This window comes from Prosopis cineraria, unplaced genomic scaffold, assembly GCF_029017545.1.
Source record: "Prosopis cineraria cultivar Desert tree isolate PC_DT_omini unplaced genomic scaffold, ASM2901754v1 PC1, whole genome shotgun sequence".
Lineage (NCBI taxonomy): Eukaryota > Viridiplantae > Streptophyta > Magnoliopsida > Fabales > Fabaceae > Prosopis > Prosopis cineraria.
Window position 1 is genome coordinate 7,331,369 of NW_026555332.1, and position 15,756 is coordinate 7,347,124.

At 29.3% G+C, this 15,756-nt stretch overlaps 2 protein-coding genes across 2 annotated transcripts; one reads left to right on the top strand and one right to left on the bottom strand.

Moving 5' to 3' along the window:
• Positions 1 to 2,851, top strand: LOC129308289 (6-phosphogluconate dehydrogenase, decarboxylating 2-like). Its single transcript, XM_054949363.1, has 2 exons — positions 1 to 210; positions 1,213 to 2,851. Exon 2 carries the CDS (start codon positions 1,227 to 1,229, stop codon positions 2,691 to 2,693), a length of 1,467 nt encoding a protein of 488 aa, XP_054805338.1. The 5' UTR covers positions 1 to 210; positions 1,213 to 1,226; the 3' UTR covers positions 2,694 to 2,851.
• A 1,796-nt stretch (positions 2,852 to 4,647) lies between these two features.
• Positions 4,648 to 5,221, bottom strand: LOC129308774 (protein SOB FIVE-LIKE 3-like). The gene is made up of 2 exons (XM_054950166.1): positions 4,882 to 5,221; positions 4,648 to 4,700 (listed from the first exon to the last, which is right to left on the bottom strand). Exons 1-2 carry the CDS (start codon positions 5,219 to 5,221, stop codon positions 4,648 to 4,650), a joined length of 393 nt encoding a protein of 130 aa, XP_054806141.1.
• Positions 5,222 to 15,756: the final 10,535 nt, after the last annotated feature.

The window sequence follows — 15,756 nt, forward strand, 5'->3', positions numbered from 1 at the left end:
ACCCGGCTACCCTGTTGGGTGTACAATGTTGACATGAAAAATTGATTTCCTGTCCAAAAAAGTTGGTTGGTCCATGGTGATGCACACCGTCAGCTTGCAAGGTTGCATTATATAACCATTATATCCTCTGTTCTCTGTGATACCCAGATCTGAAGTTTTCGTAATTCCCTATTTTCAATCTGAAGCTGGACGAAAAGAATCGAAATTCAGGTTTGTATATTCTGCAGCTTTATTTTTGTCTTTGCTTTGAGCGCAGCGGGCATATACCATTTTTCTTACTTTGCTTGCTCTGAAATGGCAAATCTCCCGATCTTGCCCTTGATTTTATTGCATCTGATTTTGTTTCTGGAAACTAGTTTCTTATTTGATGAATTTGGTGGCAAATATAATGCTCTGTTGTCTTCATGGTTGGGATGTGTTTGCTTGACCATTGTCTTGGTGATACTGTTATGCATGATTCAGACACACTTCCACTTATAATGATTTCCTGTGTCTTTTCTGTGTGATTGAGATTTTGGCATTTTACAAAATCTGGCTGTTGTCTGTTTCTGCCGAAAAGAAGCCACTAATTTACTAGCTATTCATTAACTGTATTTGGAGCACTTGCTATCACCCTGAGGAACTTTAAATATTTATTCAGTGTGTGTTTGTATTTTGTGGGCTTTGAAGTTATAATCCTTGGTTGGCTGTGGAAAGTTAAAAAGTATAACCAAAAATTTTTAATATTCTGGTTGGTACTAATCTTTATCGTTGGTGAATTAATGAATAGGAGCTCATCTTTTGCTTATTGGTACAACCTTAATTAAATTTAGCAGTGATTGAGAGAAAGGCATTCTGCTATTTGAATGTTGTGTTCTTAATGCCTCTTGGGAATCTCATACCTTGTGGATGTTTTCTGAGAGAGAATTAAAGGACGCACACCACTCTCTTACAATTGATTTTTTTGGGGGTGAATTTTAACAATTGGATTTTAGTGACATAATATTTGTTCTTGAGATATGTCAGTTTAGTTTTTAGAAGTAGTTGTCATGTTGGGTAGATGGCTTCATTAATTCCAATAAAAAATAGTGACTTCAATAATTATCTACATTTGTCATAGCCCAGAGGAGTTATTTTTCTTCAGATAATTCAGAAAAGTTTTCACTATAATTTTCTCTGTAAATTTATACTTTTTATGCTTTGTTCTCATGTCCATTAGCAAAAATTTGACAGGAAGGAAATCAATTATGGCTCAACCCACAAATCTCACAAGGATTGGCCTTGCTGGACTGGCTGTAATGGGCCAAAATCTTGCCCTCAATATTGCTGAGAAAGGATTCCCCATTTCTGTGTATAACCGAAGCACATCCAAGGTTGATGAGACTGTTGAACGGGCAAAACAGGAAGGAGAACTTCCTCTTTATGGTTTTCATGACCCTGAATCTTTTGTCCTTTCCATTCAAAAACCTAGGGTCATAATAATTCTTGTGAAGGCTGGAGCACCTGTTGACCAGACTATTAGGACCCTATCTGCATTCATGGAGAAAGGTGATTGCATCATTGATGGTGGTAATGAGTGGTATGAGAATACTGAGAGGCGTGAGAAAGAAATGGCTGGATTGGGTCTTCTCTATCTTGGGATGGGAGTTTCTGGTGGGGAGGAGGGTGCTCGAAATGGTCCCTCATTGATGCCTGGTGGTTCATTTGAGGCTTACAAATACATAGAAGATATTCTTCTCAAGGTGGCAGCTCAAGTCCCTGAAAGTGGTCCCTGTGTGACATATGTTGGTGAGGGTGGATCTGGTAACTTCGTGAAGATGGTTCATAATGGAATCGAATATGGTGACATGCAGCTGATTGCAGAGGCTTATGACGTACTGAAGACTGTTGGAAAGTTGTCAAACGATGAACTACAAAGCGTCTTCTCAGAGTGGAACAAGGGAGAACTTCTAAGTTTCCTGATTGAAATCACCGCAGATATATTTGGAATTAAGGATGATAAAGGAGATGGCTATCTGGTTGACAAGGTTTTGGACAAAACAGGCATGAAGGGTACTGGTAAATGGACTGTACAGCAAGCTGCTGAATTATCAGTTGCTGCTCCTACTATTGAATCTTCTTTAGATGCCAGGTTCCTTAGTGGGTTAAAGGAGGAAAGAGTTGAAGCTGCAAAGGTCTTCAAATCAGGTGGCTTTGGTGATATCTTGACTGATCAGCCTGTGGACAAGCAGAAGTTGATTGATGATGTTAGGCAAGCTCTTTATGCTGCCAAAATCTGCAGTTATGCACAGGGAATGAATCTGATTCGTGCAAAGAGTATTGAAAAGGGGTGGGATTTGAAGTTGGGAGAATTGGCTAGGATTTGGAAGGGGGGTTGCATCATAAGAGCAATTTTCTTGGACAGAATCAAGAAAGCTTATGACAGAAATCCAAGTCTTGCAAACCTTTTAGTGGATCCTGAGTTCGCAAAAGAGATGATCGATCGGCAATCTGCTTGGAGAAGAGTTGTTTGCCTTGCCATCAACTCTGGCATTAGCACCCCGGGTATGTCTGCTAGTCTTGCTTATTTTGATTCATACCGAAGGGAAAGATTGCCAGCTAACTTAGTACAAGCTCAACGAGACTACTTTGGCGCTCATACATATGAAAGGATCGATGTGGAGGGGTCTTTCCACACTGAGTGGTTCAAGCTTGCCAAACATTCAAGGACCTAAGTTTACCCACATTTATGTACACAGTCAAACTCCGAATAAATGTAACATTTTCTACTCAAAATATATTTTGAGTGGAGCTTACATAACTGCAATGTGGTGAAATTTTGTTTCATTATATCCATCTAAATTACTCGGTTTTGTAGTTCCATTTCGTTTAATGATATCTCTGCTCTGCTGATCCCGCTGAATGTTTTTGCTCCGATCAATAATCCCTGTTCATGTTGCCTTTCTTCGTTTAAGAACATGAAGTCTCAGGAGATGGATCTTCAATTATGTTTAATGCTTTGTCCTTTTCTATTTTTCTCTTCTGTGGACTGTAGGCTTCAGGCTGATGCGTTGTCTCTTCAAAATTTGCAGTGTCAATACTGCTTTGGTTTGCATTTTACTATAAGAACTTTGAGAAAATACTAGAATGAATGAATAATTATGTGTCATGAGCAATAGCACAAAAAGCCAAGGCCGTTGATACGAATTACCCAGAAAACTGTGTAGTTTACCAGGTGCTTTTAACTTAGCATTGTGACAGTACTAATGTAGTTTATTACGAAGTACAAACACTTCAACAAATTAGTTGTTGTTTTATTCCAACATTCACGGAACACATGTGCGACACTTAAAATTACTCAAAAAAAAAACTTAATTTATTTATTATATTGTGATCTTGTCTGTACCCATGTTCAAGCCTCTCATGCCAGCAATCAGACCTCTGGTTATTTAATAAAACCTGGGAAATGTGACACATGCTAATTCATGAACGCAGAAAAAGCATTTTACGTTTTATCTATGGATAGTAATTACAGCATAACAATGAACTTAGGACAAACATGACAACCTATGTGACCTTCTGTTATAATCTGAAGTATCATGTCCTCTTTGAAGAATTGGTGCTTCATGTGCCAAGGTGTCTTTCTTTCTTATTATAATATTATATTCTTATGATTCCTATCAAGCCATGTATGCTTTCATGTATTTTGAGTTTATCATGCCGCCTGAAGCTACCAAATGCCTTGCTGTTTCATTTTGTATCCCTTGTTTGGAAAGTTAGCTCGGAAAGAGGGAAGGAAAAAGAAAAAAGAAAAGTAAAAAAGGGAACTTTTTTGGGTGGTTCTAGTTGTCATTTGTGTGACTATATGAGACGTTGCTCTCTTTCCAGCGCGACACACACCAAATGGGTTGCTTCATACCGGATTGCGCAGCAGCAAAAACACATGTCCATGAATCATCATTGTTTGGAAGTTTTGGGATATAAAAATCACTTTTCTGTGTTTTGTGCAATTATCTTCAAATATCTTTTGTCACATTCCTCTCTATACCTACCTTCTTTTTCCTTCCTTTTCTTCTCTGGCTACCAGCTCAATCCATACCAAAAGCCACAATCATTCAGTGAAGCTTGTGTCCGTCACACATTTTAGTAGGTGATATATATAGCAGCAAATATACTTCTGCATTTAAAGTTTATTCTTTAGTTACATGCCCTCCTCAGATCCTCCATTTTTACCCAATTTTGCTGAGTTCTTACCACGTGACCTTGTTTTCCTTATTGTTTCCCTTTAATCTGTGTTATTGATAACTGAAGTTTGTCAATGACGTCACATTAACTTTTTGTTTTGGAGTAAAATTTTATTAGTACTGAAATGTTTGATTGTTTTAATTTTGTTTCTTTTCCATAAATAATAAAATGATGCCCTGACATGAAATCCTTCAAAATTCAGGGATTTTGATGTTGAAGGAAACAATCCAAGCTTCGGAATTATCTTTGAGCAAGTCAATTGTTAACTAAAACGGGGTTTATTATTATTATTATTATTGTCTTATTAATATAAAAAAGAAAAAGAAAATCTAAAAAGATTAAAAATTGAGGGCGATGAAGCCATCTTCTCCGGAATGACTCCCATTTCCAGAACTCAAGACTTTACAGTGTTTCACTTGCATCTTTGTTCATATTCTTCCATTACTAAAGAATAATCACACCTGAAACTAAAACTCCAGAGACATGAATATCCATTCCTGAAGCAAAAGAAAAAATGTTTAAAAATGTTTCTACTCCAAAGTGAACTAAAACCCTGAGAAGAAGAAGATGATGATGATGCATGCTACAAAACTGGCAGCATCATACAGAGAGAAGGATTTTATGCATCTACAAGGTTTAAATTTAAACCACTATTTGTGATTCTGCATTATTATTTACTGCTACTGTCAAGCAGTTTCTTGTCCTGTTTGTTTGCAATCTTCCTGGATGATGATGAACACTTGCCAACAACTCCATGATCTTTCTTATCTTTCTTATTAGATGCTGATGATGCAGCAGCACAGCCATTGTTATGATGATGATGGGTTGGACCTGATGAAGCATCTGAGGCCATGGAATCATCACTGTCATCTTCATCTCTCTTCTTCAGTCTTCTTCTATCACCATCGAAGAAGCCATCTCCTTCTTCCTCAATGTTGCTGCAATCATCTTCTTCCATTGGAGAAGCAATGTACGTAGTCCATCCTGATTCACTGCTGCTACATCCTTCTGCAGCCATGCTTTGTCTTGAAGACTCATTTTTGAAGCTGCGTCGCAATGGAAACATATATAGGGCAAGAAAGAGGGAAAGAAAGAAAGAATGTTAGGGGAGAGGGGGGGGGGGGAGAGAGAGGGATGAATGAGATGACTCTGTACAGTGTTGGTGAAACCTAAAGGCCTAACATGTTTGCCCTTTTTCTTTTTCCATTAAATTCATAGAACAACCAAGAAGTTTCTACTCTAAATTACAACAACAAAAACAAGTCTTGTTCACAGTGGGGTCAACTATATAAATTATGTGGGTCAACTATATAATTATATAATATTATGGTGCTTATCAACAATCTTCTTAAGTATTTTCTTTAGTGTTATTTTACTTCTTTTTTAGGATCAAAATTATTTTACTTTTTTCATTGATATTTTTTATAACTTTTTTTGTCCATATTCAAATTATCTCAATCATTTTTTTAACTATCTTTTTCCCGATTACAATATTAAAAACTCAGATTAATGAACACATTATTCATAAATCAGGTTTGCAGATTTAACTTAAAGCCATCTGTAAAATGAAAGAAAAGAATAAATTTTGATGAGGAAGGTCGTTGTCACATGAAATGGAAATCTGACTTTTAGTGCAGAATACAGATTTGATGTCCAATGGCACAACTGGAAAGAACGTAGAAGCCATGCCTTGGAGAGTATGGATCATGGAAAGCAGTGCCTTGAAAAAAAAAAAAAAAAACTTTTCTTGGGGTCAAAAAGCGAATTTCCATTTTTCACTTTAATTAAGATTCAGAGGCACCTTTGTATCATACCATAAATATACTTTTTGACTTTGTCTCTGCACAACACAGTAAGTACTATGCAACACACCAGTCTGTTCCTCCCACTGCATAATAATATTGCAGACACAAACTTACTGTGATGCTTATGAAATTCTAGAAGAAGAAGAAAAGAAGATTTTGAGTCACGTTGATATGAAATTTTCTTCCACCTTTAGGGCAAAAGAATTTTTTTTTTTAAATCCAGCTGTATGGTATTTAGTATTATTGAGTGGTGTGTGTTTTCTTTTCTTTTCTTTTCTTTTTTTGAAGAAACCAATGTAAAATGTTCTTTTTCGTCATGTAAAATTATTTTGGGACCATTTTGCTCTATTCTCTTCTCTCTCTCTCTCTCTCTCTCCCCTTTTTTTGTTTGATGTTTGCTTCCAATTTAAATAATTTTTATTTTCTGAGTATTATTCTTATGCATGGTAAGCTAATTTTTTCCAGCATTTTAGTGTGTGGTGTGAGCGCGCGAGAGATTCAATTTATTTTTCTTCAATTGTCAAGCATTCTTTCCAAAATTCTATTATATCAAAACAAATTAGATTTTCAATTTTTGTACTAAAAAAGAGTCAATTATTTTCCCCTTTCCAATTTAAATTTTAGCATGTTATGCAGTAGTAGGTTCTTCCCATTCCTTTTGTATTTTTCTAAGTACTATTCATAAGTCGGATATCTAAAAATGCAAGTGAATGAATATTTGAATTATAAGCACTAAGAATATGTCTTGTTAAGAAGGAAATAAAGTAAGAGATGATTGATTAGATATAAAATTTACAATGAGATGCATTTATTTATAGCCAAATGTGCAAAATTATGATTAATTATTTAAATATTATATGATACTCAAATCCTATATAATTTGATTTAATAGATTATGTTCCATTTTAGTTTATCCTTTTTTTTTTTACCCTATTTAAGGTTGTGCATGTGAGTTCAAAATTATAAAATGAAATATAATAGTACATTTTTTTTTGTTTGTATGAATAAAACATACTCCAATGTTGTTTGATAGTTTTATGGTGGACAAAAGTGACACCACTTGAACAATATTTGAGATTTATTATAAAATGGATGAAAGCAAATGAAGTGGATTATATTTTTTTTTTTTCAATGTTATCCTTATGAGGTAGTTTATTCTTGTTATTATTTTATAGGTTTTTATGGTATTTTTTTTACAAACAGTTTTTATGGTATTTTAGATTTATGTAAGATATGAGATATATTTGTGTATTTTTGTTTATCTTTCTTTTTTATAGCTGTTTATCTTTCTCAACGTAAATCTCTATACAAAGTATTAGGGTACGTTTGATTTTTGTTTTTAAAATATGTTTTCTAGTTTGAAATAAAGAAACAAATTTGGATAAGTGTTTTAAATGTTTTCATGGCTGTATCATCTTTTTATTCTTAAAAAACAAAAATGAAAACGCTTTAAAACTGTTTTTTAATTTTCAAAGCACATTATATTTGATTGTTATAAATTGCATTTAGCTATGCTTAATCACTATCACAGGCCATTATTATTAATCATTGACATCCACTACTACCAGTCATTTTTTAACCCTAAAATCGTTTTAAATTAGCATAATCAAATATATTTTTATTTTATTTTATTTTTGAAAAATAAAATTTAAAAATTAGTTCACAATATAATTTTTAAAAATAATTGAACAAACGCAAACAAATCTTTAGATTTTTTTTTTGTTTATATGTATTGTCATTGCCATCTTGGAAACTTTTGTGGGTTCTCATGTAATTAGGTATACCAGTTAGGAAGCAACCTAACCCAATTAGTTCACCTAAATAATAAATTATAAACTAATTACAACTTTGACTAGCTTTTTTTCTTCAAAAAAACAATTCTAACGTTTTTTTATTTGTCAATTTGCAATTCAATTATCCAATCTCCATCAAAAAGTTAAATCAAGGAAGACATGTGCAGCTTGAAAAAAATAGGTTGGCATTGTGATATTTTAAAAAATTAAATATGTAATTAAAATTAAAGACACCGTAAAATTGTTAACATTATTTTTGTATTACGTGTATTTTTAAAATTTTAGCATGACAAAAAAAGTAGCTATACAAGATATAGGGTTGAAACTGAAAAATAAATAAATGAATAAATAAGATAATTTTGAAATGGCATGATGATTAACATGGATAAGACTCTCCAATATTATATTTAAGTTTATTTTAATGATATATTATTTATGGTCCATGTGTTTCAATAGAGGGAAGGTGAATGGATTTAAACATCCCTTATTTGGCTTGGAGGTGGATGGAATGGAAGAATAAGATGATTAATTTTCTGTATCAGAAAATGTCTTTTATTTGTTTGGAAGAGAAGAAAAGTGAGAAAAAAATTAGAGGGACAAATTATGAGAAAAAATGTCAAATATGGTAAATATTTTTTTTACTATTTTTGACAATTTCCCTCTTAATTTCCTTTCCTCCCTAATTTTCTTCCCACCAAAATCAAGGGTTAAAGTATCTACACGCAGAGTAAAAAATGTGATTAATACATAAGAATATTTGTTACATCGGTAAATTTACACATAAAACGTAACAAATGCTGAATTGAAATTGGAGTAAATAAGAGTATAATAGGAAAAATCTTAATAAATGTTATTCTAAATTTCTAAAATGATATATATAAAATAAAATGAAACAATGTTTTTCTAAAAAACTTATTCAGATTGTTTAATATTGTAAGACATTTTTTAAAATATTATATTATTAAAAATGTAAGATATTTTAGATTGTTCAATATGCAATTAATAAGATTTTTCAAAATTAGTGTAATTAAGAAGGTTTTTTTAATTAAAATACTTTATTAAATAAGAATAAATAAAAAATTATAGTTTTAAAGATAATTAACTAATTCATTAAAAATATAATTTAATTAAATGTATCTAATAAAAATAAATGAAGGGAGTATATTTTAAAGTGGAGGAAGTAATAATTTTTTTATTTGGTTTAAAAGTAGGTTGAGGGCCTGAGAAGGAGAGATTTGGGTTTTACTATAATTAAAATGCAATCTACCTTTTATGTTGTGCTTGCTGATGAGAAAAAAATAGAGAGGAAATAAAACAAAATTAAAGAAAATGGAAAGAGAAAGAGGGAGGATGTGCTTTTCTGTCCATATGCTTGGCTGACTAAGAAAAATACAGAGAAGTAACAATTTCATATAAATAATAATAACTTTATTATTTGTAAAAAAAACATTTATATATATAATAAAATATAATATTTTAATATATTATTTATATAATTTATATGTTACTAACTGGATAAAAATATAATTTTAAATTATTTTATCTAATACTCGCAAAAATTATTTTATTCAATTTTAAATTATATTTCTTAAATTATTAAATAAATAATGATTTAAAAATTTAAACAACAACCAAATATAAGTCATTTAAGCAAAAATTAATCTAAAAATTTAGAATTAACATTTGTTTAATTATGTTAAAATTAGAATTTACAATTAGCAAAAGGTGGGAAGCAAAAATATTGTTGGATAAATTTAGAAATTGAGTTTTTTTTTCCTTTAAAATCTTCCCAATTTTTGAGAGAAAAAATGAAGGGAAAAACATGTGATCCTCTCTTGTCTGTTCCATTTTTTTTTTACTTAATCAAACTGGAGAAAATATTGTTCTCTCTTACTTTTCTCTTTCCCTATTTTTCTCTCTACCAAGTATGGTGTTAGAAATTTCTCTATTTGGAGTGAAAGGAAAGAGCTTTTTAAGATTCAATTATCTAAATATTGAGATGAAAGAGAACTCTCTTTCCCTCTAAAACCATAACCAAATACGTCAATGTTAAAAAAGGGATAACACTAGATTGATTATTTTTTTTAAAATTATGTATTACTCTCTTCATTTTAAATTATAAGACACTTTTAAGAAAAATTCTGTATTTCAAACTATAAAACATTTTGATAAAAATAAAATTTTATTAATGATATTTTTTTAATATTATCCTTTTCATATATTATCTTTCTTTAATATTCTTTTATCAATAGAATATTAAATGAAGTGTATTTTTAAAATTTTATTTTTTTATCTTAAAAAAATAAAATTATAAAATATATTTAATAAATTTTATTAATATGTAATATTTTATTTAAAAATATATTATAATTTAGGATAGAGTACAATATTTCACAAGGTACCCATAATCGGAGAAAAAATATTTTAGTCATTTTAGAGATCGATTCATCTTCCGCATGCATCCTCCAAAATAATCCTTTAGTGAGGCTTTCGATATTCTTCCTTAATCTTTTGTTTGGTTGTAAATAAAAATAGGAAGTTAAAAAATTAAAAGGAAAATCTCTTAAAAATATTCTTTTTTTTCCTTGAAAAATTGTCCTCATAACTTTCTCTCCTCCCTATTTTTTTCTCACTTTTTCCTCTATCAAAACCAAGTCCAAATAATTAGTCTGCTGGCATTTGTAATTTCTGAGATGCATTAATTTATTATTATTATTATTATTTTAAATGCAGACAAATATAAACATTAGGCTCTTTTCCGTTGTTGATGACAAACCTTGAGCATTGCCCAATTTGTATTGGGCTTTTAGTTTAAGCCCAGTTATAATTTGAAGAGCTTGAAAAGAGCTTCTCCTTAAAGTAAACAAAAGACACATTGGTTCTTTTTTTTATTTTTATTTTTTTTTGCCCCAGGCTGGGTTTTCAGTTTTGGCAGAATAAACCTAAGTATGTCCGAAAGCTCAACCCTGGATAAGGTTATTTTTAAGGAGAATGATAAACAAGGACTTTATAAAAATATTAATATTAAATTAAAAACTTTGGTATTAAAACATGATAGAAGAAGTATTAAAATTTGAGAACATCGATGTTGAAAAGTTCTAATTTGACATTAATGCTCTTACAATGTCTTTATTTATCATTTTCCCTCATTTTTTTATAGCACGCCACATAATTATAATTTTTTTTGGGAAAATCATAAATAAAGACCTTTGGAAATTATTAATAACTATTGAGGACCATAAAAATTTCAGATTCAACCTAAGTGCCAGGTCCTTTTCTACATTTTAAAAAATTATTGTTATGACTAAAATACTCTTAAAAAAAAAGTAAGTAAATGTACATTTTGAACAAGGTTGTTTTTTGTCCAAATATTATTTTTTGAAATTATAAAAATAAATCATGATCCTAAAATTTAATTTCAATGTTTTGTGATCCTGAATAGTTATTACTGATTTTCACAAGTTATTGGTTGCAGTTTCCCCACTTTTTTCTCTGCCATGCACAGGTCATAAATAGTTGTCTTAAAATGGAAGAATATTCGCAGCATATTGTATCTCTCATTTAAATTCAACAACTTCATAAAATGGATTTTATATATATATATATATATATATGCCAATTAAAGAATAATCCTTTTTCACTTTTCTTTACACTTTATGCACATAGTACGTGAGAAAAGTCATTCATATAGACCCTACAATATGAAATTTCTCTATTATTCTAATGTGGAAATTAAAGGTCAATATAACATCATAATTTATTTTTGTGTATAGTGGAACCCATTATAATATGGCTCGTGAATAATAATATAATATGCTTAAACATTCTTAACTCTATGCATAGCATGACAAATGGTGCTAGTTATGATGATGATGATAATAAATTTTCAATATTGATTTGAAAACAAGAAAAACTAGGATTAATTTGTTAAGTTATAATCATAAAAATTTGAAAATTAAATAGCTAACCTCTTGATTTTTGTCTCTATAAATTCCAATAAAAATAATTTCTCAAAATAAATAAAAAGAATATTGAAACATTTTATTCTCCTTAAGTTTATTTTAATTATCAATTTGGCCTTTTAAATTTATCTCAATAAATCAATTTGCTCCCTTAAATTTTATCCTTGCCAATCTAATCCTTTATATTTTCTTGATTACATTGTCACGCCATTCTTTTAAGTTTTGAAATATAAATTGACTTTTAAATTATTCTTTTGTATAATGTTAATGACTTGATAAGTATGTAGTTAAATGAGAATAAATTAACTCTCAAATCAGTTTAATTTTTATCAATATAATCTTCAACACTATGTCTTGTTTTGTCTTTTAAACTTTCTAAGCATGTTTTCATTTTTTTTCTACTTAAATAATTATATTTTTTTATTAATATATGGTGGCTAACTCAATATTCCATATTTCCGTTATCCATATCAATCAATTTTAATGGTGTTACTTTCTTTTTAAATAATAAGGATCAAATTGATATTTGAATTAACTTTAAAGGATTATATCAATAAAGATTAAATTTAAGAGACAAAATCAATAATTGACACAAACTTAAAATATTAAAATTTTTATTATCCTTAAATATATATATATATATATATATAAAGTTACCTTACAATATTTTTGGTGGAAAAAGGGAAGCTGGGGTGTGGATACCAGAAAATATCAAGGTTCAAGCTCATCTTCACAGAAAGTAAAAATAAACTTTGATATTGTAAATTTTTTCATAATTTTAAAAATCAAATCTTCATTTTGAAGAAATGGGGGAAAAAGAAGAAGCATATAAGAAAAGGCATGAATGAGTAGTCTACGGTAGATCGTAGAGACATTTTACAAAAAGAATTGGCGAATGCGATCGAGCCGCCGCGTTTCGCAGAAGCAAACAAAATCATCATCTCACCACTTTTGATTTTGAAAAAGAACGTCGAAGTCGGCACTGCGTTTCGTCGCTGCCTCTGCCTTTTGCTTTAAATCACTTAAAATCTTTTTGGATATATATACACATCGTATCGTGCATCGTATCGTGTATATTAATCCCTCGATCACAAAAAATATTTTAAAAAATTTACTGTTTATCAAACTGTAATGTTATTTATGTCATGAGACCCACAATTGCTTTTTTTTTTTTTAATTCAGCTGTTTCTTTATCACTTTTTTATAATATTTTTTCATTCAATCCCGTACAGGCCATTTTCTAGTTTATAGTAAGTTAAATTATATATATCATGAAAGTTTAATTCATTTCTCACTCTCTATATGTTAAATTTTAATATATAATAAAATTGTTACCATTCAAAAGTTAGTTCTTAATTTCTCATGCTTTTTGCAACCCATGAAAAAATTATGTTTAAAGCTAAATAATGATATAATGTGGAAAAAATGATCTTCTGTAAATATCTAATCATATAATAATATAATAACAAATTGTATTTGTATTTTTTTCATTATAAATCTCATAAGGTTTCAATTCCACTTTGGCATATCAAACACTAAGGGCCCGTTTGTTTTTAGTTTTTTTAAAAAAATTATTTTTGAAAATAAAAAATTTAAAAACTTACTTGGATAAGTTCTTTTGATGTATTTTTTTAAAATTGTTTTTTTATTTTTTAAATAAAAAATAGAAACAACTTTGAGTTATTTTCATTTTATTTCTCTTGTTTTTAAAATATATTACATTTGATTATTAAAAATTATAATTATTTTAATTAATTTTTATCATAAATTAAGAATATTAATTGTCTATAATTATTACTATGAGTCTATTTTTTAATTTTAAAACCATTTTTAAATCAATATAACTAAACAAATTTTCAACTAATAATAAGAATAATATTGTACTATTTTCAATTATTGAGGAAAAAATTGCAAACAAGATTTAAAGGGAAAATATAATTATTATTCTTATAGTTTCATCATATTTTGTTTTTAATATTTATAATTTTTTCACAATGTTTTTAGTCCTTATGAGTATTAAAAATACTGAAAAACTGAAACTATAATGATTTGAAAAACAAACATCACCTAAATTTTCTAAAATTATAAGGATTAAAAAATTAAAAAAACTACAAAAATTAAAAGTAAAATTCAATTAAATTATAGAAAATGATGATTGAGTGTTTTTTAAATTTAAAATGCCAAACACTCTTGAGTAAAAAATTAAAAGACAAAAATTCCCTTTAATATTTAATTTCATCTTTTATTGTGCTTTTGTGGTTTGTTTAGGCAAAACCAAGCATTTGTTTTTCTCTGTGACTGTAATTGATGGCTTCGGGACTTCAATGCTCGCACGTAATTACTTATTTGATCATCAACCCACCACATATTGCTCTCTCTCTCTCTCTCTCTCTCTCTCTCTCTCGAGCTTTCTTCCTTCTTCTTTCTCTCTCTAGATATTATTATTATATTGAGAACGAGTGGACCAAGAGCACTAGAAATTGTTTGTGAACCCCACAATTGATTGTTCGGCGTTTTGCGTCCAGGTACATCATGTGGTTTAATTAACCCGATTTTCGATCGGAGCCATCGTTAATATTAATTAGCGGTTGCAACCAAAAACACGTGCCATTCTAAACTTTATTACCTTGTACATTAATCTCTCAATATTGCCCTTCCTTAGTGGCACCAGCACCGGCCTGTACTTTCAAAACAAATTTTATTGTATTATTTTCATTGGAATTAAAAAAAGACAATAAATTAATTAATTCTGCCTTAAAATAAATTAAATTACAACTTTACCCTTACTAATGAATATGGATTTTTATAAACAGAACTACCCTGACAATAATTTTTTTCAATACATTATATTCTCTCTCATGGAAACAAAATTTAGGAGAAAAAAATGGAGAAGTACAACATTATATTCAAGGAATCATGTAAAAATACTGAATTATAATTAAATTCTTCATTTAGTAATTTGCAACCGGGATAGAATTAAAAAACATTAATTAATAACTTTTATTGTGACTTATATTAAGAATGACAGAATTTTTCCAAAAAAATGTTCTATAATAATATCAGAAAAGTTATTAGGATTAGAGGGAGTGTACTATTATTATTTAAAAAAAAATAAAAGTTGTACGCACTTAAAAAGTTGACAACATGAAATGCGACAAAATATTTTTAACCGATAACTCAAAAAGAAAAGTTGACAAGACTAGCAGCATAATATGCCATTTAGAATGATGTTGAAGTGCCATAAATGTTAATATTAATGTTCAGTGGAATCATTCTAAGGACATTGCACTTATTCTGTGTGTTTAGGTAACATGTATGTGTGTGAATAACATATGTTTTTATACTCTTTTATATTTTTATATTAGAATCATAAAATAACATTTAATTCATTAAATATGTCTTAAAATGACAAAAAATTTTAACTTTATCCTTGTTAAAGTAGAAATTAAAGAGAGAGATACATAGAAGAATTAAATATATAATGATCCATAGAATATAATTAAACATACAATAGAGATGAAATTAAAAAAATAGTAATAAATAACCTTTTATATGTCTTATGTTAATAACCAAAACACCCTTCTAAAATGTGTAATATCTGGAGTGAGTATATAAGAGAAATATGAAAATTAGAACTGGTGGAGAAGGAAGTAGATAATATCAGCAACTTTTTTTTTTTTATTTAAAATATCCTCGCAGTCAATAGTCGTAAAATTAATCCTCCTAAAAATTAAGAGTCATTTAAAAGTTGTCATATCCCAAGTAATATCGGCAACTTTTAACCACTCAAAACATTCAGTGCCATGTACATCAAAATTAAACCGTAAAAAAAAAAAAAAAGTCTCTTGTTTATTATATCAGTGAGAATATGTGAGGTGGTGCAATTAAGTTGAACAGGCAAAATCTCATTACGTTTCTCTCTCTTAAAAATTAAACCGAACCAAGAAATTAATCTGCACCTCAATCTCTAGCGAGCTCTCTCTATATACATAA

Coding starts and splice junctions, on each gene's coding strand:
- LOC129308774 (XM_054950166.1), bottom strand. CDS start 5,221: ATGGCTGCAGAAGGATGTAGCAGCAGTGAATCAGGATGGACTACGTAC. Junction 4,701..4,881: donor GAAACTGCTTGACAGTAGCA/GTAAATAATAAT, acceptor CTTTTGCTTCAG/GAATGGATATTCATGTCTCT.
- LOC129308289 (XM_054949363.1), top strand. CDS start 1,227: ATGGCTCAACCCACAAATCTCACAAGGATTGGCCTTGCTGGACTGGCT.